General features: G+C 35.3%; 1 protein-coding gene across 1 annotated transcript in view; it reads right to left on the bottom strand.

Annotated features, from left to right (window-relative positions):
- The window catches only part of VPS13A (vacuolar protein sorting 13 homolog A), a gene marked incomplete at both ends in the record, with an annotated part of 250174 nt that overhangs the window by 53202 nt on the left and 171270 nt on the right, over positions 1–25702 (bottom strand). The window contains 7 exon segments of the mRNA XM_080708999.1: positions 655–768; positions 12553–12658; positions 13917–13986; positions 15067–15148; positions 15422–15568; positions 16059–16212; positions 19638–19870. Of these exon segments, the coding sequence (XP_080565125.1) occupies positions 655–768; positions 12553–12658; positions 13917–13986; positions 15067–15148; positions 15422–15568; positions 16059–16212; positions 19638–19870 (906 nt within the window).

Genomic DNA, 25702 nt, shown 5'->3' with positions numbered 1-25702 from the left:
ATTTTATAAGTAACTCAGAAAATATGTTAAAAACTTTAACTTAATTCATTGTTCAATTCTTAAATCAAGTATATTTTACAAATTAATTTGAAATTTATACACTCATTATATACTAAAGAACTTACAGAAAATTAAGGCATGATAATATTAGATCAAAATAAAAGCTTTTAATCCCAGCATTTGTGAGGCTGAGACTGGAGGATCGTGGTTTGCTGACAGCTTCATCTACTTAGTAAGGCCCTTTGCAACTCACTGAGACTTTGTTTCAAAATGAAGAATAAAAAATAGGGCTGGGCATATAGCTTGGAGGTAGAAAGCCCCTGGGTTTTATCCCCAGTACCACACACAAAAAAAGCACATGCTATGGGTAACCCTATTATTATTTCTATATAATGAAAAATTATTTTAAAAAATTTAAAGGATCAATCCTTTTATATTTATATTTTTAATTGTCTAGTTACAGATTTTCTATTCTACTTTTTCGTAATTTTGTTAATGCATTGTACTTAACAATCATAGATACAAACATACATGTACACAGCATATGGTGTATTAAAAAAACAATTTAAACACTATAATATCCCCCCAAAGATCAAATCAATTTCCTATTACTTAAGTTATCAAAGAAAATAAAAATGGCATATTCTCCCTTACCTTGATAGGAGATATATGAAAATATTCATAGAGACTGACTTGTGATTGATCTACTAATGAAGCTGTTTCATATTCTTCTTCAAAAGCTTCTTTATCTTTATGAAAAAGTTCAACCTACAAAAGATATTAAAACTGAAAGAACATGCCTGCATAAGACTTTTAAGCCAATAGCTGATGCATTTAAAATTTTTCTCTAAAAATTCCAGGCTTACTGATCTTGAATAGAAGTTACTACTTGAAAAGGCGGAGAAAATGGCGATGGAGAGATGCAGCATATCTCACTAGCTGAAGCAAATTAAGCTCAACTACTGAGAAGGCAGCGTCTTAATAAAGGAAATTAAATTCAGTGTACGACCCAAAATAGACTCAGGGACTATGGTGGAAGAAATTCAGTAACTCTGACCTTCAAGATTCACCACAACACACAAAGAAAGCATAAGTCAGCTGCAGATGAAGGCGGCTGCCAGCCCAAACAGGGTTTTTGGGTGCGGCAGTTCGTGGCAGTCGGAGAATTGCCTTAGAGTCTGAAAGTGGCCATAGAGCTCCAACATCTTAAACTGGGAGCACCTGAGTGGCACCATTTGCTCACCAGAGGTAGCCCCCGCTGAAGCGCAAGGAGACCTTCAGGGACCCGGAAGTGGACCTGCTAACCATGCGAGCAGAGAGACAGCGAGATATGGAAGAGCTGCCAGAACTTCAGAGCCCCAGACTGGGCTGCGGGGTAACAGCGTGAGCTCAGATGAGCCATGGGACCCTGTGGGCACACAGTGAGTGCCACCAGACACGGCAATAACCGAGGGGGCAAGTTCAACTCCAGTGTCACAGGAAAAGCATTTAAGGTGTGATACCTGCACAGGGACACAAGGGGTTGCTCCACGCAAATACAAGACATTAGTATATACACTGTATATTCGTGAAGTAGTAGGACTGTTATTTTTTATTGTTTATTATTTTTAATTTTTGCTATTTTTTGTTTTTTTGTTTTTTGTTTTTATGGGGGGATTATTTTTCTTTTTTTTTTTTTTACCTTTATTTGGGTTTCTTTGGTGTTTTCACGTCATACCACATGGTTGTTAGTTCATTTTACTTTATTTTATTTTTATCCTGATTATCCTCTTAACCCTTTTTGTTCTCTCTTGGCGGCCTATTTTTGTTTTCATTGACATTGCTGTTTATATGTGATGTATAATAGTACCTTATTTTGTTACTTTACCCTATTGTGTTTGCTCCTTTCCCCCAGTCTTTCTACAAAAGTCTTTAATTTAGGCTATATATTATCTTCCCTCACAACTTTCTCTTTGTCCACTAACTGTATCTCTTTGTTTAATACACAAAGTTTCTCACATTGCCATTATTAAATATTCAAATAAATACAAGAGTCCTATCTAAACTTCTCCCATTCTCAACTTGATACAACTTTCTTATATTTAAATTCTTCCACAACCTAATTATATGCTCTACCTTACCTGACTCCTGCACCCATCACCCTAGCTACTCCACCATCACCCAACCCTCACCACTAGAAAAAGTACTGCTTACCTGTAGACTCTTCTAAATTCCTACTACTAAGACTGGACTAAACACAATACCCACAAACAATGGGAAGACATCAGTAAAACAGGCCTGAGAACTTTAAAAATATGAGAACCAGGAATAGTGGAGAAATGACAGAAGTCACGAATATTGACCTACAAGAAATGCAAGAAGGGGAGTTCCAAATCTTGATCTACAATATGATGAAAGGATTTAAAACAAGTCTAGAGGCGATGAAAGACGAACTAGAAATATTAAGAAAGAATCAAAAAGAGGTCTGGAATGAAATGAAAGAGTCAATAAATGAAGACAGCAATAGAAAGAAATTCTGGAAGATTAGATGAAATGGAAAGTAGAACATCACTGTTGGAAGACAGTTCATCCAAAACCGAAAACACAGTCAACAGTATACAGAGTCATTACAGCAACAAAACCTAAACATCCAACAAATATGGGACAATATGAAGCGTACTAACTTACGGATAAAAGGCACTGAAGGAGGGATAGAGGTACAAACCATGGGCACCTGTAATCTCTTCACAGAAATAATTTCAGAGAATTTCCCAATCATGGAAAGAGACATGGATTTTCATGTCCAGGAGACAAACAGAATACCATTAAGACAAGATCAAAGAAGGACCTCCCCATGCCACATAATAGACAAAATGAGTAACGTAGAGGCCAAGGAAGGAATCTTAAAGCAGTGAGAACAAAAGGATGGGTGACATATAGAGGCAAAATAATAAGAATCACCCCATACTATACAACCTAGGTCATGAATGCTAGGAGATACTGGTACAACGTGATTCAGACGTGGAAGAAAATAAGTTCGAACCAAAACTACTACATCCAGCAAAAGTACTATTCAAAATTGATGGAGAAACAAAAGTGTTTCAAGATAAACAAAATCTCAAAAAATTTATGAATTCAAAGCCAACACTAGAGAAAAAACTCAAAGAAATAAATCATAAAGAAGAAAAAAGCAGACTTCACAAGCAGAGAAGAGAGGAAGGTGACCAGAGGGGCTTCTAAGTGAAGAAGAAAGAACAAGCTACCAAACAGAAGACAGAACAAAAAATGACAGAAAACAAAAAACATGTTTCAATAATAAATCTTAACATCAAAGGACTTAGCTCACCAATCAAAAGACATAGACTGGCAATGTGGATTAAAAAACATAATCCAAATATATGCTGTCTGCAAGAAACTCACCTAACAGCCAAAGACATTCACAGACTGAAAGTGAAAGGAGGGAAAAAGATATACCATGCTATTGGAGAACAAAAAAGGGCAGGGGTAGCAACCCTGATATCCAACAAAACAGACTTTAAACTAAAATACATCAGAAGAGAAAAAACAGCGCACTTCCTTTTATTAAAAGGAACAATACACCAAGACAATATAATGATAGTAAATGTTTATGCCCCAAATGTGGGTGCAACCACATCTGTAAAAACACCCTTCTGGTCATCAGATCTCAAGTAGACCCACATACAATTATTCTGGGAGACTTTAACACATCTCTCACACCACTGGATCAATCTTCAAGGCAAAAGATGAGTTAAGACTCTTTAGAACTAAAGAAAACTATAAACCAAATGGACCTAGTAGGCATTTACAGAATATTTCAGCCAGGAACTATAGAATACACATTATTCTCATCAGCCCATGGAACCTTCTCCAAAATAGATCACATTCTGGGACACAAAGAAAGCACCAGCAAATTCAAAAGATATAATTACTTGTATCTTTTCAGACTATAATGGACTGAAAGTAGAAATCAACAACAGGAAACTCAAAAGAAACTATTCAAATATATGGAGATTGAATGATACATTACTGAATGATGAATGGGTAAGAATGAAAATTATGGAAGAAATAAAGACATTTATGGAAATAAATGAAAACAGAGACACAACTTACCAAAATTTATGGGACACTTATGAAGACAATATTAAGAGGAAAGTTTACAGCATTGAGTGCCCACATAAGGAGGTCAGAGAATCACCAAGTACAGAACCTAATGACACAATTCAAGGACTTAGGAAGACTGCAAGAGTCTAATCCCAAAGCCAGCAGAAGGCAGGAAATTACTAAAATTTGAGCAGAAATGAATGAAATAGAGAACAACAACAACAACAAAAAAAAACAATTCAAAGAATCAACAAAACAAAAAGCTGGTTCTTTGAAAAGATTAATAGAATTGATAAACCCCTGGCCAACCAAACCAAAAGAAAAAGGGAATCAACTCAAATTATTAAAATCAGAAATGAAAAAGGAGACTTCAGCAAAGATAGTGGAGAAATTCAAAGGATTAACAGAAACTATTTTATAAATTTATACCCCAATAGACAAGAAAACATGGAAAATATTAATAGATTTCTAAGCACAGTTAACCTACGTAAACTGAACCAAAAGGACATAGCAAGCCTAAACCAACCAATTGCAAACAAAAACAGAAATGGCAATAAAAATTCTTCCATTATAAAAAAGCCCAGGCTCATATGGGTTTCCAGCTGAATTCTACAAAACCTTCAGTGAAGAACTAATACCAATACTTCATAACTTGTTCCAGGAACTTGAAAGAGATAGAATTCTCCCAAATTCCTTCTACGAGGCCAGTATCACATTAATCCCCAAACCAAATAGAGATACCTCAAGAAAGGAAAACTACAGACCAATATTCTTAATGAACATAGATGCAAATATTCTAAACAAAATACTAGTCATACGCATTCAAAACCATATCAAGAGAATAATACACCACGACCAAGTTGGTTTCATCCCAGAAAAACAAGGCTGGTTCAACATATGCAAATGAATACATGTTATTCACCACATAAATAGAACCAAGAACAAAAATACCACATCATCATAGCAAGAGATGCTGAAAAAGCATTCGACAAAATCCAACACCCTTTCATGTCAAAAACACTACAGAAAATTGGAACAGAAGGAATATACCTCAACATCATTAAGGCAATATACTGTAAACCCAAAGCCAACATTACATTGAATAGGGGAAAATTGCAAGAATTTCCTCTAAAATCAGAAGCAAGGCAAGGATGCCCACTATCACCACTCCTTTTCAATATGATACAGTACTTGAGCAATAAGACAAGAGAAGGAAATAAAAGGAATTAACATAGGAAGAGAGGAATTAAAATTATCCTTATTTGCAGATGACATGATCCTTTATTTGGAAGACCCAAAGAACTCAACCAAGACTTCAGGAGCTGATTGACAAATTCAGCAAAGTTGCAGGATACAAAATCAACCTAAAGAAATCAGTGGCTTTTCTTTATGCCAACAATGAATCCACAATGAAAGAAATGAAGAAAACAATTCCATTCACTAATAACCTCAAAACCAATAAAATACCTAGGAATATACCTAACCAAAGATGTAAAAGACCTCTACAACAAAAACTATAAAACATTAAAGAAAGAATTTAAAGAAGACCTTGGAAGATGGAAAGATCTCCTGTGCTCATGGATAGGCAGAATAAATATCATCAAAATGAAGGACCATTCTGCCAAAAGTGATCTATAGATTCAATGCAATTCCCATTAAAATACCAGCGACATTCTTCATAGACCTAGAAAAATCAATCATGAACTTTATATGGAGAAAGAAAAGACCCAGAATACCCAAAGGAATTTTCAGCAATAAGAATCATGCAGGAGGCATCACAATTCCAGACTTCAAATTATACTATAGAGTAATAGTAGTAAAAACAGCATGTGTAAACAGCATGATACTGGCACAATAACAGGTATACTGACCAGTGGAATAGAATAAAAGATACAGAAACAAATCCACACACCTATAGTCAATTAATCTTTGACAAAGGGGCCAAACTCATATGTTGGAGAAAAGACAGCCTTTTCAACAAATGGTGCTGGGAGAACTGGCTATCCATTTGTAGAAAGATGGAACTAAATACTTACCTCTCACCATACACAGGAATCAACTTGAGATGGATCAAAGACTTAGAAATTAAACCAGAGACTGTGAAGTTATTAGAGGAGGGCCTAGGCTCAACACTGTATACAACATATAGCAACAGGCAGCAACTTTCTCAACAAAATCTCCAAAGCTCAGGAAATTAAAGCAAGAATTAAAAAGTAGGATGGCATCAAACTAAAAAGTTTCTTCTCATCAAAGGAAACAATCAAGAAGCTAAAGAGGAAGCCTACAGAATGGGAGAAGATCTTTACCAGCCACCACTCCGAGAGGGGGCTAATATCCAGAATTTACAAAGAGCTCAAAAGACTTTACACTCGCAAAACAAACAACCCAATTAAAAAATGGACAATTGAATTAAATAGACACTTTACAGAAGAAGAGATACAAATGGCCAATAGATACATGAAAAGATGTTCTACATCACTGGCCATCAGGGAGATGCAAATCAAAACTACACTGAGATTCCATCTAACCCCAGTCAGAGTGGCAAGCATAAAGAAATCAAATAACAACAAATGCTGGCGAGGATGTGGGGAAAGAGGAACTCTTTTACACTGTTGGTGGGAATGCAAACTAGTTCAGCCACTATGGAGATCTGTGTGGAGATTCCTAAGAAAACTGGGAATTGATCCACAATATGATACAGCTCTACCATGCCTGGGTATTTTCCCAAAGGGGATGAAATCAGAGAACTACAGCAATATAAGCATACCTATGTTCATAGCAGCACAATTCATAATAGCTAAAATATGGAACCAACCCAGGTCCCCATCAACAGATGAATGGATTGCAAAATTATGGGAAATACATACAAGGGAATTCTTTTCAGCTATAAAGAAGAACAAAATCATGTCATTTGTAAGAAGATGGAAAGTCCTAAAGAGCATTATGTTAAGTGAGATCAGAAAAACTAGAAAGAGAAGGGACATATCTTTCCTCTAAAATGCCCAAAGTAGGGAACATTGGGGATACCAGAGGGACTCCAGGTAATAGAAGAGAAATCTGAGCAAAGTTTGAATGGAAAGATAGGAGAGGAAGAAGGCTGAACTTGATTGATGAGGGGCTACTTCCGAATACGCGTAAAATTATAAATATAGCATGGTTACCCTGGACATTCATTGTTGGGAGGGGGGGTAAGGGAAAATGCGGGAGGGGCACCAAGTACAGTTTAAATGTATACCATTTACTTTCAATAAAAAATATATATTAAAAAAAAGAATAGCCGGGCGTGGTGGTGCTTTTAATTCCCACGCTTGGGAGGCAGAGACAGGAGGATTGTGCAGGTTCGAAGCCAGCCGCACTGGCTTAAGAGACCCTGTTTCCAAAAATAAAAAAGTATAAAATAGGTCTGGAAGTGTAACACAGAGGTAGAAGGGCTTCCAGGAACCCCAGTACTACCAATTAAAAAAAAAAAAAAAGAAAGAATAAAAAATCAGGCTGGGGGGTGTAGCTCAGAGGTAGAAAGCCTTTGGATTCTATCCCCAATACCGCGAAAACAACAACAAAAACCCCACATACACACACACTCACACACAGGACAAAAAAAAAAAAGCACATCTTTATTGTTAGCAAAGTTCCAACTGCCTCCAACAAACTGGTAGACCTACCTTCTATGTTTCTATTAATCCATTACAAGACCCCCACCTTTTCTTCAAGTGACTATATAGATCTATCTTATTTCAAAAGACCACTAATCCATTTTCTCAACACAATTCTGGGCATGTTTGTTTCTTTAAACAAACATATAACACAATCATATAACTACTTGTCACATTTTGGTACCTGCTTTACTGCATTTTACAGAGGCCAATGATAGCAAGAAAAATAAATCAATGAAACCAAAACCTCATTCTTTTAAAAGACCATGAAAGCAACTTTACTACTGACCTTACAGAAATAAAAGAGAGTGTAAGGAACTATCAATAATTTTATTATCAATGAATTAAAAAATTAGAAGAAATAGACAAATTCCTGTAAGTATACAATCTAGTGAAAATGACTGAAGAATAGAACAAATAAGAGATCCCCAAGTGAAGGATTACATTTGTAAAAATGCAAAACAATGACAACAACAACAAAAAAACAGAAAACAAGAAAAAAAATCCCCCAAAACTACTCAGAAAGGAAATCTGGGCCCAAATGGCTTAGGTGCTGAATTCTACGAAATATTTTAATAGCACCAATTCTTACAAACTCCTCCAAAAGACAGAAGAGGAGTAATATCTCTTGACTCAATTTATGAAGCCATTATTACTCTGAAACCAAAGATATCAGAAGAAAACCACAGATCAATATCTATTATGAATATGACCACAACAATCAACAAAATACTGAAACAAAATTTAGCTATATACACGTATGAGAATAATACCAAGTAAATATATATGTTAAATATACCATCAACATCTAAGAAAAACTCAGGCAACATCATAACTTAAGGGTAAAGACTAGGGAAAAGTTTTGCCTCTAAGATCAGAAATAAGACAGGATGTCTGCTTTTACTTCTATTGAATATTTCACTAATTTCCTAGGGCAATTAGGAAAGAAAAAGAATTCCCATCAAGAAGGAAGAAGTCAATCTACCTTTTCTTCTCAGATGATATGATCTTATTTATAAATACCCTAGAAAATATGCAAAATAGAGCAAACAAATGACTTCAGTAAGGTTGCAGAAATAAGACCAATATAAAAATAATCAGATCTATTTCTATAAACTACCAATGAGAAATCCCAAACTGTAATTTGGAAAACAACTTCATGCATAATTCTATAAAAAATAATACAGTACACGAAGTACTATGTGAATGTACGTCACTGTCAATATGTTCCACATTATGATGTGAAACTACAGTGTATCAATAAAAAAATGCATCAAAAATAATACAGTATATAGGAATAAATTTAATCAAGTACGTATAAAACTGATACTCTTAAAAACACTGAAATACTGCTAAGAGAAATTAAAGAGCAACAAGAAAGGAAGACATCTCATGCTTTTAAAAAAAAAGACTTAAAACTGTCACTAATGGACTAATCTATAGAGTCAATGTCATCATTATCAGAAACTCATCAAATGCTTTGAAGAACTTGGTAAGTTGATTTAAAATCCTTATGGAAGCATAAGGACTCATTATAACTGGAAAAAATCTTGGGGGAAAAAAAAGTAAGAAGATTCACAATTCAAAATCGAACTACAAAGCAATGGTAATCAAGAGAGTGTAGTCCTGTCACCAGAAGAGAGACAGAGACCAATGGAATAAAAATAATATATTTCTGGTCAACTGATTTTTGACACAAGACTATTTAACTGGACAATGAACAGTCATTATAAAAACTAATACTAGGACAACTGAATAGCTACGAGAGAAAGAATAATTTGGGGTTCTTTATGTTTGTTTGTTTTGGTACTGAAGGCTGAATTCAGAGGGGTTCCACTGCCACGCTACACCCCCAGCCCTATTTTATTTTTTATTTTGAAACAGGGCTTGCTGAATTATTGAGGGTTTCACTAAGTTGCTGAAACTGGCCTCAAACCTGTGATCCTGCTGTTTCAGGCTTCCAAGTGCTGGATTTACAGTTGTGTGCCACCACGCCTGGCTCAAAAACTGGTGCTAGGACAAATGAATAGCTCCATGAAAAAGAATAAGTTGGACATTATCTCATACCATATATAAAAATAAACTCAAAATGGAACAAAGACCTAAGTATAAGAGTTAAAATTGTATAAGTTTTTTTTTTTTTTTTTTGGTGGTACTGGGGTTCCTGGAAGCCTTTCTACACTCCCAGACCTATTTTTATACTTTTTTATTTTGGAAACAGGGTCTCTTAAGCCAGTGCGGCTGGCTTCGAACCTGCGCAATCCTCCTGTCTCGTCTCCCAAGCGCCGGGATTACAAGCGTGCGCCGCCATGCCCGGCTAAAATTTTATAAGTTTTAAAACATAAGGCTGGCCGTGCGTGGCGGCGCACGCTTGTAATCCCGGCGCTTGGGAGGCGGAGACAGGAGAATCGTGCAGGTTCGAAGCCAGCCGCACTGGCTTAAGAGACCCTGTTTCCAAAAATAAAAAAGTCTGGGAGTGTAGCCCGGAGGTAGAAGGGCTTCCAGGAACCCCAGTACCACCAAAAAAAATAAATAAATAAAAATAAAAATAAAAAATAAATAAAACATAAGGCTGAATACTATGGCCTTGGATTTGGAAAAGTATTCTTAGAAATGACAATAAAAGCATGGGCAAAGAAAGAAAAAACAATCTTTCACTAACATTAAAACCTGGTCTGCTTCAAAAGACAGCAGGAAAATAAGAAGATGACACATAAGATAGAAAAATATTTAAAATCACCTATCTAATAAGTAACTGGCATCTAAAATACATAAAAACCATTGATAACAAATAATTCATTAAGTAATAGTCAAAAGATATGATGGGGAATTTTCCATCGAAGACAAACAAATGGCTAATTAACACATCAAAAATTGTTTAACATTATTAGATATTAGGTAATTTTAAATCAAAATCATATCCACTATGATGGCCAATAAAAAACACAGGGAATAATAACTGTTGGAGAGAATATGGAGAAATCAGATAAGAATGAAAATGGCGGAGCGGCCAGGCGTGATGGCGCACGCTTGTAATCCCCGCACTTGGGAGGCGGAGACAGGAGGATCGCGCTGGTTCGGAGCCAGCCTTGCTAGCTTAAGAGACCCTGTTTCCAAATAAAAAGGTAAAAAAAATAGGTCTGGGAGTGTAGCCCGTGGGAGTATATCCCGGAGGTAGAAGGGCTTCCAGGAACCCCAGTACGACCAAGAAGAAAGAAAGAAAGAAAGAAAGAAAGAAAGAAAGAAAGAAAGAAAGAAAGAAAGAAAGAAAGAAAGAAAGAAAGAAAATGGTGGAGCACCTTTAGAAGACCTGCAGTTTTTTTTCTGTTTTTTTTTTTTTTTTTTTTTTTGCGGTACCGGGGATGGAACCCAGGGGCATTCTACCTCTGAGCTTCACAACCCAGCCCTATTTTTTATTCTTTTATTTGGAAACAGGGTCTCACTGAATTGCAAATGGCCTCATTAAGTAGCTGAGGCTGTCCACGAACTGCAATTCTCCTGTCTCAGCCTCCCAAATGCTGGTATTACAAGCATGTGCCTCTACCTCTCACTGCAGTTTTAAAATGACTACATACAGTTGTCCTGTGGCCTAGCAATTCCACTCCTAGGTATACATCCCAGAGAAATAACAACATATATCCACCACATAAAAACTTACATACACAAATATTCATAATACTATACATAATAGTAAAAATGTGGAAAATTTCAAATATCCATTACTTTATGATGGTCAGACAAAATGTGGCATATATATATATATAATGCAATACTGTTTGACCATGTTACAACACAGATGAATCTTAAAAACATTATGCTAAGTGAAAGAAGCTCTCCACTAAAGACTACAGTATACATTTCATGTGTAAAATGTGATACTTTTCAGGCATGGTAGTTACACATATAATCCCAGTACCTGGGAGGCTGAGATAGGAGGACAGCAAGTTCACAGCCAGCCTCAGTTTAGTAAGGCCTTGAGGCCCTCTGCAACTTAGTGAGACTTGTTTCAAAATAAAGAATAAAACAGGGTTGGGGATGTAGCTCAGAGGCAGAATGCCCCTGGGTTCAATGCAGTAGGGGGCAGGACATGACAAATGTTCAGATTAGAAAAGTTTACAGAGGCAGAAAGTTGAAGAGTGGTTACATAAAACTAAGGCATTCATTTGGGAGCTATGAAAAAGTTCAGAAATTAAACAGTTGTGATGTTGTACAACTTTGTGAACATATTAAAAACACTGAAATGTATATTGTGAAATGAAGAGTATGTAAAGTATATTTCAACAAGTTGTTAAGGAGAAAAAAGTTCTGTCTTTCTCCATGAAACTGTCTTTAAGAATTCAATGAGGGCAACCTCTCTGGAGTATATCTGATCAACCTGTGATTTTGTACTCTTTCAAATAGTCACCAAGAAAAAGTACCTTTTAATAACTTGCTTTACCCCTTCTCTCATTAAATATCCTGTCATATCCCAAATTTCTAAATTATTAATAAATGCAAAACCAAAGCAAAAGTAACCCAGAAAAAATAAAAGGAAAAAAGTGATCTTAACCGTTATCCTCTTCCCTCTACTATTTAGACTAAACCCTTTTGTGGTAAAGAGTCACTTTGTCTTATTTCCATCTTCTATCATCTAAAGATAAGATTTCTACCAATATATTAACTAAAAAAGATTTAAAAATTATACTTTTAAAGTTGAACAAAACTATTTAATATCTTTAAAGCTTTCTGATGTAATATTTAAGCCCTATTCTTTCCTTACGCCTTCTCATCATGCTAGTGCTAGTATTGTAAGTCTTACCTCTGTTTTTTCAGCCACCTCAGCTTCTGTAATAAGGTCTGCTAAAGCATAGACAAATCCAAGATCTAACCTGAGATCCATTTCTTGAATCAAAACTTTGAAATACCTATATTACAAAGTAGAGCACACTGAAAAGTTATCAACCGCATTAAGCAAAGTAAATAAGAACAAAGTATTAGATAAATATTAGAACTATAGAATTTAAGACTTCTCACTAAGAAGAATAAAAATATATCATGGCAACACTGTTTTTAATAGCAATAAAGTCTAAATATGAAAACAGCTATGAGATGAAAAGGCTAAGTAAACTGTGGGAGGTAGTAATACAGTAGTGTTATTTATTAATAAACCATAGCTACATACAACAAAATCAATGTTTTGGTAGAACTTTTGTTTTAAGAAGAAACACCAGGAGTCTATCTACATTTTGAAGATTTTTTAGAAAATTAGAAAAAATTAAAAGCTAAAATCCATAATGTTTAGGTACATATACATGATAAAGCAAGGTGATAAAGAAAGCTTATGTTAGTGATGACTTGGGGGAACAAAATAAGGGAATATCACACAGATGGATGGTTCTGTTCATGTGCTATTTTTGGGATGAGTGGAGAATTGATTTACAAAGATTATGTTTTCCCATTTTTCCTTGTTTTTAAACAATCTATGGTCATGACTTTAAAAAGTAAACAAATATACACACAAAATATACCTGAGTTTTAGAAACAACTATTGTTCATAGACAGGTGTATTTTATCCAGAGCCTTCTGACTTTTTTTTTTTTTTTTTTGCAGTCTGAAGATTAAACTCAGGGGCATATTATCTCTGTGCTACATCCTCAGCCCAATTTTATTCTTTATTTTGAAACAGGGTCTCACTCAGCTGCGGAGGGCCTCCTTAAGTAGCTGAGGCTGGCTGTGAACCCTGATCCTCCTGTCTCAGCCTCCCAAGTACTGGAATTACAAGCGTGTGCCACCACACCTGGCGAGCCTTCTGATTTATTTATTTATTTATTTATTTTTTGGTGGTACTGGGGTTCCTGGAAACCCTACCTCCGGGCTACACTCCCAGACCTATTTTAACTTTTTTAAAATTTGGAAACAGGGTCTCTTAAGCCAGCGTGATTGGCTTTGAACCTGCGTGATCCTCTTGTCTCCGTCTCCCAAGTGCAGGGATTACAAGCGTGCACCACCACACCCGGTAGACTTCTGACTTTTAAAGATTTTAATCAGTAGGTTTTTTCTTTGATCTTAATAATTTTGTATCTTATACTTAAATCTCAAATTACCTGAATTTTTCAAGAGTTCAAATAATTCATATAGCAAATCAAAACATTAAACATATAAGTAGTACATAAAGATGCTTACTTAATACGTGATATCTGGGAATGTCCTGCAGATCTCATGACGATGCTCATGTCTGTGAAGGGCTTCGGTGCTGTCAATGTCATAAATGAGTAATCTTTAAGCCAAAGACAATAATTTTCTTCTCATTTAATACACATTATAATGGAAAATCAAGTCATCAATTAAAATTACTGATATTTGCAAAGTCCATTACAATCTTAATTTCAGATTCCAGGACTTTGTTTTTAAAAGTTACTCTAAGGATAATTTTGTTTTTCGGGTCTGGGGATAGAACCCAGGGGCATTCGACCTCCAAGCTATACCCCCTGCCCTTTTTTTTATTCTTTATTTTGAAACAGGATCTCACTAAGTTGTGGAGGGCCTCACTAAGTACCTGAGGCTGTCCATGAACCGTGATCCTCTGGTCTCAGCATCCCGAATGCTGGGATTACAAGTGTGAGCCACCATGCCCAGCTTAGGATAATTAATTTTAAAAATTAGTGATTTTAAATTAGAAATATGCAGTAGAATCATCAGGAAGACTGTGAAAACATATTCTAGGGTCTTGCCAGAGTTCTAGGTGGAGGGGTGTAAGCATGTACAGTAATTAAAACTCTTTCAAGAGTGCCCTATGTGATTAGAGCTGGTGGTGTGGAGGTCTGGGATGGGAAACCAAAGAGAGAGAGAGAGAGAGAGAGGTGGAATAGGGGGTGTGGGTGAAGAAAAAGTGGGGAAACGAAGGAGAGGTAAGAAAGAACAAAGGAGGAGACAAAGAAAAGGACAGAAGAAAGGGTACCAGCTATTTTCCTATGTAGAACACAGAGATAATTTCCCCTATCAGAAAACACTTTGAATTTGAACTTCCTCATTGTTTATTCAAAGTTCCTAATAGTTTTTAAGTCACAGGTTTATAGGTTATTTCGTTTTATAAATGAATATTTCTAAAAATTTAAGTATCTATTAATAATTGATCTTTTCTTTCTTTAGAATCCACTTAAAGTTTTGTAACTGAATATATGCTGGTCATTTTTCAAGCATTTTAATTTTCTAGTGATCCTACAGAAACTGAATCTTAGAGTAGTCTAATTTCAATTTTTTTATAGTAAAATAAACCAAATAGATAAAACAAGTGTTTTTTTTTTTTAAAGGTAATCTAAAAATAAAAACCAACCTGAGTCCATTGTGACAGACTTTGGAGGTTTAATAGGATAAAACACGAATGGAAAGATAGCACCATGAATCTGGTTTTGGATCTAAAAAAAAAAATCAGTATATAGCATGTCAGTTAGACAATCTGACTAGCACAATAGGATTTAAGAAGTAGAGGGAATCAAAAGTCTAGTCCAACACTGAAACTGAGATAAGAGATGAAGATTCAACATATACCTTAAATTCTTTCTCCAGCTCCTCAGCACTTTACACTCAGTGACTACCATCTTACCTGCTTCTTTGGGCTTTGTACTAGATAAGCAGACCATGGGAATATAGTCTTGTTTCTGATTATGCTCAGTGTTATACAAACTTACCTGTATCCTGTAAATCTGAATTCTAAATGATGACTGATGAGTAGATGTGCTATATTCCACTTTTAATGCTGGAAGATAATTCCTTCGTATAGCTACTACATGTGGTTGCAAAATTTTCATATTATTACCATTAGGTGTTAAGCGAACCTGGAAAATATAACCTCATCAAAAAAAAAAAAAGGCAACACAGAGTATCTAGTTTCCATAATCAATTAAAATTAGAAGTTTATATCCCAAAACTTAAGATAATACAAATTAAAGTAGTAGGCTAAATATTCGAGTAGGTTTAGATTTGGATCTTTATACCTTGTAGACATAAAATTTTCATAAATACCATACAACTCTTTATAAGGTTAGATTTATCACTTTTATATTCATATATTACAATTTACAGAATAAAAAAATTAAATTCTAGAAAATAAAAATAAATAAAACAAATTTGGTTTCTTCCAAAAGAATAATAAGTGCCTAGTACCTTAATACATAGAGCCAACCTCTAAAATATTTAATATGATGTATGTGTTAGAATCATATTCAATTCATTTTGTAAGAAAGCCAGATTTTCCTTAAAGTTCACTAGTATTTCAAACTACATCAGATAAAAATTAAAACGTCAATCAGTACTTTAAAAATTTACCGGAATGTTAGTGTCCAAATCAATAACCTTATCTTCTGAGGGTGAAGATTCGGTATACTCCTTAAATTCTTTCTCCAGCTTCTCTGTGTGCTTTATACTCATTGGCTTCCATCTTGCCTTTTTCTTGGGCTTTGTCTCCCAAACTACATCAGAACTTACATATGAAGCAAATATCATAGTGTTAGTTTATAATCATCTTTTTTTTTTTTCTTTTTTGGTACTAGGGACTAAGTCTAGGGGCATTCTACCTTTGAGCTATACCCCTAGCCATTAAAAAAAAATAATTATAATTTTTGAAATAGGGTGTCAGAACAAGGAGATTGGCGGGAGCTATATGTTAAGAAAAGAAGTCGAAGTCAGTCAGCTGGAGGCCAAACAATGTAAAGCCTTGTAGGATATCACAAATACTCTGAATTTATCCTGAGGGAGATGGGAACCACTGAAAGGTTCTAAGAAGATTAGCAACATGCTATGACTTACACTTTGAGAATACATCATGTGTTGAGAGTGGAGAGAAGAAAAAGAGAGCCAAGCAAACATGCAGGAAAACCTGCTAGGTGTTAACACAGTAAGCAGTTGAGGAATGGTACTGGTTCAGAGTAAGGTGGTAACAGGTAATAGAAAGTGGTCAGATCCTACGTGTATTCTGAAGGCAAAGCCAGCACAGAACTTTTTTTGATGAAATAGATGTGGGGTATGCAATAAATATAAAAATCATAGTGGACTCCAAAGTCCCTGGACTAGGCAACTAAGAGATGGACAATTTCCATTAGGAAGCAGGTTTTGGTAAGAGGAGAAAATTAAGACTTTGGTTACACAAATGAAGTTTAAAAATTCTCTTAGACATCTGAGCAGATTTGCCTAGGCAATTGGATATACAAGTCCAGAGCTTGAAGATAAATCTGGCTGAAGAAATATGTATTTATACAGAAAATTGGGGCATATCTAGAACATTTAAAATCATAAAAAGTAAAACAGACAAGAGGATGCCAAAACCTAAGAGGCTCAGAACACTATATATAAGAAACTGAGGGGAGACAAAGAAGCAAATAATGAGTTTCTAGATGCTGAGATAGGAAGAAAAACCAAGATGATAAGGTATCCTGGAAGGTTAATGAACAAAACTACATCAAGGAGGGATCTGACTGGGTGAAGTGATAAACTCCTATAATCCCAGTAATTGGGAGGCTAAGACAGAAGGATCACACGATTGAGGCCAGCACTAACTTAGCCAGGCTCTGTTTTAAAACAGAAAATAAAAGGCCTAGGGTACAGCTTGGAAGCAGAATGCCCCTGGGGTTCAATCCTCAATACCATGGTGGGGGGATGATTAAAAAAAGAAAAAGGAGGGATATGTGTTAAAAAGCAAACTCTGCATGGAGTGGTTAAAGAAAATATGGATGAAACAGAACTGGTGAGAGTAAATACATTAAACCCTTTTGAAACAGACAATGATTTGAGGACTTTGGCTATAAAGGGAAATAAAAAACATTGGTAATAAGTAGGTAGAGGGAAAGTGGGCTCAAGACACACACACACACACACACACACACACACACACACACTCCTAAAATTTATTTTATTTTATTTTATTTTTTGGTGGTATTGGGGATGGAACCCTTCTAAGGCTACACACCCAGACCTATTTTATTTTTTTTATTTGGAACAGGGTCTCTTAAGCAAGCAAGGCTGGCTTCAAAACTGCGCGATTCTCCTATCTCCACCTCCCAAGTCCAGGGATTACAAGCGTGCGCCACCACACCCGGCCTAAAATTTATTTTTAACATTGAGAGAAGTAATTCAGGCATGGTGGCACATCCTATAGTCCCAGTACTTAAGAGGCTGAGACAGGAAGATCTCAGGTTCAAGATAAGTCTCAGCAACTTGGAGAGGCGTTATCCTATGTAACTTAGCGAGACCCTGTTTCAAAAAAAAAAAAAAATTGGGCTTGGTGCATAAAATGAAGATAAAATGCCCCTGGGTTCAATTCCCAGTACCACAAAACTGTTAAGAGAAGTAACTAATGGGAATAATTCACTAGAGAGACTGAAGTCATAGACTTAGGAAGGGAAGAAGACACTTGCTGGATCAACATCCTCAAGAAACAAAAGAAATATGGTACCAACTAGAAAAATATGCTTCCACAGGAACACATACAATACACCCATTCCAATGCCAGATATGTGTCTTGGTACAGCATGCAGCTGCAAATGCTGCGAGGTTAAGAGTTGTGATCTGAAGGATAATGAGGTGGCTCTGAAGTTTGCTTTTGATAGCTTCAATTTTTCAGTGAAATGGGATGCGAGGTAGTGAACTAAGAGAGAGAATGGTGATTTAAGGAAAGAGAAAATATAAGCCAGTAATGTAGGAGAGCATGTGAATGAAAAAAAATCTAAGTGCACTAAATGAAACCGTTTAAAGAGCTACCTTTGGAATAAAAACTACCCTTTGAGAGAAAGAAGGAAAAGTAAGGGAGGTAATAAGAGTAAAACTGGTTAAATTATGTTACATGCATGTATAGATATATGCCACAATGAAACTCACCACTCATTGGTGCATATTGTAATAAATATATAAGTATGTATATATTTATATTAAATAAGTATATAAAATATAATATGCATAACGTATTTTATAATAAAAATCTCTCCTCTGAAAGTACTTGACTGTTTATTGACATATTTACTTAATTTTAGTAAGTATTCACTTAATAAATAAGAGGTAGAGACCATGTATTATTCATTTTTGCATTCACATCACTTTGCATAGGAGATAACACATGATAGGTACAACAGCTGTAAAACCTGCTATCTACTTGACCTTTTTATTTAAATAACAAAAACTTCAATTTTTTTAGAAATAACAATTTCTAAGAAAATAGCTTTTAATATACTTTTAAAAACAACATTTATCCCAGTCAATGAGAGGTCAGTGACATTTAATTTATATAGAAACAACATTCAAATGTGCATCATATAAATACCTTTCATATATACTTGGGAGTTTAACTCAAGCAAAAGATTAAAGCTGTATTATCCTTTATATGGAAGAAACGCTCTCACATTAAGACATTAATATATACAAATTAATTCTAATTTGTTTATAAATAAAAATAATAAGGATAAAAGGGAGAGATCAGAACTTTACCAGTAAAGTCTTAAGTGGGAAAAGATAAATACTATACACTCTTACTAGATATAAAGTTACATGGTCAAATTAGAAAGTTACAGTCTTTAGCCCTCCAACAACTATTTATGGGATATACTCTTCACTGTGGTAAATGGTAACAGACAAGCAACTTTTATGACATTAAATGAAATATACTTTTGCTAGTTAAATAAATCTATCTTATGAGAGCACAGGGAGGATTAAAAACATAATATAAAGATTATAAATTTGATATTTGCTAATTTTATATCAAAAGGCAAAAGACCTTAAATGAACTTGGAAATTAGAATTACCTTAGTACTGATCACAATTTGAAATACAAAAACTAAATAAATAATTTTAGAGTTTACAATCATCATTTTTTAATAATTAAGAACTGATTAAATTTACCCAAAAGTTAACATATCTAACCTTGTAATGCCTATATAGGCCACTTCTTGCTTTGTGTAATTATTGACAAGAGAAATTCCAACATCTTGTAAAGACAATGCAATTTCTTGCTCTGCTAACTCTGCTTTCTCACTTTCATACGTTGCTTTAAACACCCTTGGATCTTCAGTAAATAAAATGATGCGTTGTAAGCCTTCAAAGAATGAAACTAAATAAATAGTCTTTTTCCCCAAGTTTATAGGTGTCATCATATCCTAAAAGAAGACCATCAAGAAAAAAAATTAGTTTGGTCCCAATGTACATGAAGCCTAGAATCCACATTTACAAGTTAGAAATATTAATGACACCTATTTCATAGGAATGAGTAGAAAATTAAGTGAATTCATATTTGTACAATACTTGGAAACTTAAAAATTAATCACTGATGTTAGGTACTTCATAGGATTAGTAATACCTAGCCAAGTATTTGTATACTTGGAAGTTTACTTCAGTGAAATCATGGAATGTTAGCTACTACCATTATTATTATAAAGTTATTAATTAGAAGACAAGTCAATGTTTTAAATACTTTTAGCATCTTAATAAAATATAAGTAGCTTTCCTTTATATGCTAGTCAGCAATACAAAGTTATTATTTCTCTGCTTCAATCTAAGTCTACAGCAATGTACTATGTTTTATAAGTTGCTTCAAAAGCTGGCTGTGGTGTCCCGTGCTTCTAATCCCAGTACTTGGGAGGATGAGACAGGAGGATTGCAGGTTCATGGCCAGTCTCAGTTACTTAGTAAGACCCTTTTTCAAAACAAAAAAATAGGGCTGGGGGTGTAGCTCAGATATAGAATGCCCCTGGGGTTCAATCACCAGTACTACACACACACACACACACACACACACACACACAATTGTTTTAGTCTCAAATTCTCAAATGTTTATTTCCTTATATAGAAGAATGAGACAGTATAAAATATATATATATAATCTCAGTTGCATACTACAGAGGACTGATATTCACCATGTGTTCAATTATGTAGAAAGCCCTTATATAATTATTGTGTTGAATCAGGATCCTCATTTTCAATGACGAGATAAATTTAGCAAACTCTAGTCATGAATTTCTAGCTGCTCAATACTCCAATTAGCAGAAAATTATAATATTTAGTACATATTCATGTTATAATCCACAGAAATTAAAATTTGTTACCATAAAATTATTATCTATGAACTGTCATGTTACTTATAACACTTTATAAAATAAAATTAAAACTTGTAATCTCAACATTTGGAAGGCTGAGACAGGAGGATCGCAATTTGCGGACAGGCTCAGCGACTTAGTGAGGTCTTTGGCAACTCACTGAGACCCTTTCAAAAATAAATAGCCAGGCGTGGTGGTGCACGCTTGTTATCCCAGCATTCAGGAGGCTGAGACCAGAGGAACGCGGTTCACGGACAGCCTCAGCTACTTAATGAGGCCCTTCGCAACTCAGTGAGACCCTGTTTCAAAATAAAGAAAAAAGGCCAGGCGTGGTGGCGCACCTTTATAATTCCCGCGCTTGGGAGGCGGAGACAGGAGGATCATGCAGGTTCGAAGCCAGCTGCGCTGGCTTAAGAGACCCTGTTTCCAAATAAAAAGTATAAAACAGATCTGGGCTTCCAGGAACCCCAGTACCACCGAAAGAAAGAAAGAAAGAAAGAAAGAAAGAAAGAAAGAAAGAAAGAAAGAAAGAAAGAAAGAAAGAAAGAAAGAAAGAAAGAAAGAAAGAGAAAGAAAGAGAGAGAGAAAGAAAGAAAGAAAAGAAAAGAAAAGAAAAGAAAGAGGGCAGGGGGAATAGCTCAGAGGGTTCTAGCCCCAGAACCACAAAAAATAAAATAAAATAAAATAAAAAAATAAAAAAATAGGGCTGGGGATGTAGCTCGAAGGTAGCATGACCTGGTGGGTAGGGAGGTTCCATCTCTAGTGCTGAAACAACAACAACAACAACAACAAAAACTCCACTGAATGATCCGATAATCTCCATTTTAGGTATATTGTACACCCAAAGGAAATCAAATTGTTGAGAACTAATAAATACATTGTACTACTATTCACAGTAGCCCAGATATGGAAAAAATGTGTCTACCAATTCATGAATGTTTAAAGAAAATGTGATAAATGTGACACAACAATGGAATTATTTTTCTGCTCTATAATGGGCAGAAACCCTCTCATTCCTGACAGCATGGAAGAATTTGGTGGATATTACAGGAAGTAAAATGAGCAAGACACTCAAAGACAAACACATCATGGTCTCACATATATGTGGATCGCATATAAGCTCTTACCTTAGGTAAGAAGGTTAAACTCATAGAGGTAGAAAGCAGAATGGAGGTTACTAGAATCTTGAAATGGTGGGGATGAGAAATTCTTAAAGAGAAAATAGTTCTAGACAGTTTTAGATAGCTTTTGAGATCTGCTGTATAGCGGGATAACCATGGTCAAGTATGTTATATTTTAAAATAAGAGAGCAAATTCCAATGTCTCAAAAACAAAATCTTTAATAAACAAAGCAAAATTCCAGAGATACAAGTGAGCAGGAAAGCTAGTAGGTATGCTGGTTACCTTGATTTAGTCATGCCACATTGTATCTGCATATCAAAATACCTCATTATACTACACAGCTGTATTTAATTATGACTTGTCAATTGGACAATTTTCTAAAGTATTTTAAGGCAGGTATGGTGGTGAATTCTTATAATCCTAGTACTTGGGAGGCTGAGACAAGAGAATCACAGGTTTGTGACCAGCCTCAGCTACTTAGTGAAGCCCTTTGCAACTCAGTGAGACCCTGTTTCAAAATAAAGAATAAAGATGCTTTCCCTAATATGCAAAAACTAGAAAGAAATGGGTAAAAGGAGGAATTCTCAATGAAGAAGGGACCCTAGAGAGGAGCAATGAAGGTGACCTATCTAAGGGGATGGGAGGGGGAAGATGGAAACTCTTTAAAGCACATGATGTACTTAACAAACACATCAGCAGGGCGTGGTGGCGCACGCTTGTAATCCCCACACTTGGGAGGCTGAGACAGGAGGATTGAGCAGGTTCAAAGCCAGCCTCAGCTGGTTTAAGAGACCACATTTCCAAATAAAATATAAAATAAGTCTGGGAGTGTAACACGGGGGTAGAAGGCCCCTGGGTTTTATCCCTAGTATCACCAAAAACAAAACAAAACAAAAACAAAAAACCTTATCAAAGTCAATCACTAAATCAAGCATGGGAAGGAGGGAGGGGGAGGGAACAGGATGGGGATTGGATAAGGGCTAATTGGGTGATATGTGTATGTATATCTCCACAATATTTTTTTAATTCCATTAAGATGTATGACTGCACCAATAAACACATATTTAAAAAATAAAGAAAAAAAATAGGGCTGGGGCATAGCTCGAAGGCAGAATGCCCCTGGGTTCCAACCCCAGTACTGCCCCAAACAAAACAAAATAAAACAAAATGAAAAAACCTATAAGAGCTAAAATCAACAACTCAAAAGGGAAAATAGACACTGGGAAACTTAACATATGTGCAGATTTGTTAAGCATCTCTCTTATAGTAACAGAAAGAGCAAATAAATTAATGAGACCCAAGATTTAAGCAACACAATGAACAATCTTGAAGAAAGCTACATAGCTTTGTTCAAATACATATAAGACAGTTATTAAAACTGACACAGGGTGGCTCATGAAAACAATCTCAATAAATTTTAAAATAATGATTTCTCCCAGGACTTGGGAGGCTGAGACAGAAGGATTACAGCTTTGAAGCCAGCCTTGGCACATTAGCCAGATCCTGTTTCAAAATGAAAAATAAAATAGGGCTGGAATAGCTCAAAGGTAGAACATTCTTGGGTTCTGTTTCTAGTACCCCTGCCCCACAGTATTTGAATTCAAGTTATGTTTTCAGATCATTATGGAATTAAAATAGAAATAAATAAACATTATTAGGAAATCTCCCATATTTTAAAAAACTAAGCAATAACTTAAGCAACAATTAAACTAAAATATAAAATACAAGTAACAAAAATTGGAAAATATTTTGAACTAAAATATAATAAATATACTATCTTTTAGCCTGAGTAAGTAAGCAAGAGGAGAAGATTAAAGGGATACATACAGGGAAAGAAGTGAAACGATCTGTTTGCAGATGAAATGATCCTAAACTTAGAAGTAACAAAAAACTCAACCAGAGACTTCGAAAGCTAATAAACAAAATTTCCAAAGTAGCAGATACAAAATTAACTTAGAAAAAAATCAATAGCTTTTCTATATACCAATAGCAAATCCACTGGAGAAAAAAAATCTGGAAAACAATCCCCGACACAATAGCCTCAAAAAACAAAACACCTAAAAATTAACCAAGGAAATGAAGGACCTTTATTTAAAAAATATAGAATACTGAGGAAAAGAATAACTCTTTTCATGGGTAAGCAGAATAAATATTGTCAAAATAGCCATACTATCAAAAGCAATTTGACAGATTCAATGCAACCTCTGTCAAAATACCAATGACATTTTTCACAGAATTATAAAAAATCCATAAATTTAAATGGAAGAATAAAAACTCAGAATAGTCAAAGCAATTCTGAGCAACAAGAACAATGCAGAAGGCATCATAATACTTCATATAAAAACCATATTACAAAGCTACAGTAACAAAACAGCATGGAAACAAATTCATTAACCAATGGAATAGAAAATGTAGAGACAAAAGCTGGGCGTGGTGGCACACATCTATAATCCCAGTACTTGTGAGGCTTGAGACAGGAGGATCACAGGTTCAAATACAGCCTCAGGAAGTAGTGAGACTCTCGTCAACCTAGTGAGACTCTTTTAAAATAAAATAGGGCTGGGAGTGTAGCTCAGATATAGAATGTCTTTGTGTTCAATCCCATGTGTATGTGTGTGTGTGTGTGTGTGACACACACACACACACACACAGAGAGAAGAAAAGAAAATATAGAGACAGATTTTTACACTTATAACCAGATGATTTTTTTTTTTTTTACAAAAAGCCAAAAGTACACTAGAGAAAAGATACCCTTTTTCAACAAATGGGGTTGGGAAATCCAGATACCCAGATATAGAAGAATGAAACTAAACCCTTTTCTCTCACCCTGCACTAAAGTCAATTCAAAATGGATAAAAGATTTAGAAATTAGATCAGAAACCTCACAATGACTAGAAGAAAACTTAGGGCCAATTCTCCAACATGTAAGCACTGGCAGGCACTTCTTCAGTAAGAACCCAAAGGTCAGGAAATTAAACTGAGAATAAATAAATTGAACTGCATCAAATTAAAAAGCTTCTGCATAAGAGAAAAAACAAAATCAAGAGCATCAAGAGAGCCTGAAAAATAGGAAAAAGAAAATCTTGGACAGCTACTCCTTTGAGAGCACCAATATCCAGCATATGTAAAAAAATTTTTAAAAACACTAGTACAATCACTATGAAAATCAGTATGGAGCGCCCCACAAGACAAGGAATGAAACCACTATATGGCCCAGCTACACCACTCCCTGGAATCTTTCCAAAAGAATTAGGGCCAGAATATTACAGCGATGCATGCCTATTCATATTTATAACAGCACAATTCACAATAGCCAAGTTATGGAACCAACCCATATGTCTATCAATAGAAAAACATATCAAGAAAATGTGGCATATGCCAACATAGTTTTATTCATTCATAAATAAAAAATTATGTCGCTTGCAGAAAAATGGATGAAACTGGAGAACATCATGCTGAGACTAGCTGGACAAAGAAAATCAGGGGCCTCATAATTTCTCTCATATCTGGAATTGAAAAAGAAAAGGAACCTCATCTCATGAAAAGGAGAAAGACCAGGAGGGGAGTAAAAGGGGGATAGGGGAGGGAAGAGGGGAAGGAAAAGGGAGGTTTGGGGAAGGAAACACCAAATAATGTTATGTACACATTTGAATTATCACTATGAATTTCAGGATTACCTACAGGGAGAAAGAAGAGGGCTAGGGAAGAGGTGTGGGGAGGGAAACAAAACAAGTAATTTGTGCAGGTATGAATGTATCCCTATGAATCTCACTA

Source organism: Muscardinus avellanarius (genome assembly GCF_963383645.1).
Source record: "Muscardinus avellanarius genome assembly, chromosome: 13".
NCBI lineage: Eukaryota > Metazoa > Chordata > Mammalia > Rodentia > Gliridae > Muscardinus > Muscardinus avellanarius.
Note: the sequence above shows the minus strand (reverse complement) of the source record. Positions and strands in the feature narration are given on the sequence as shown.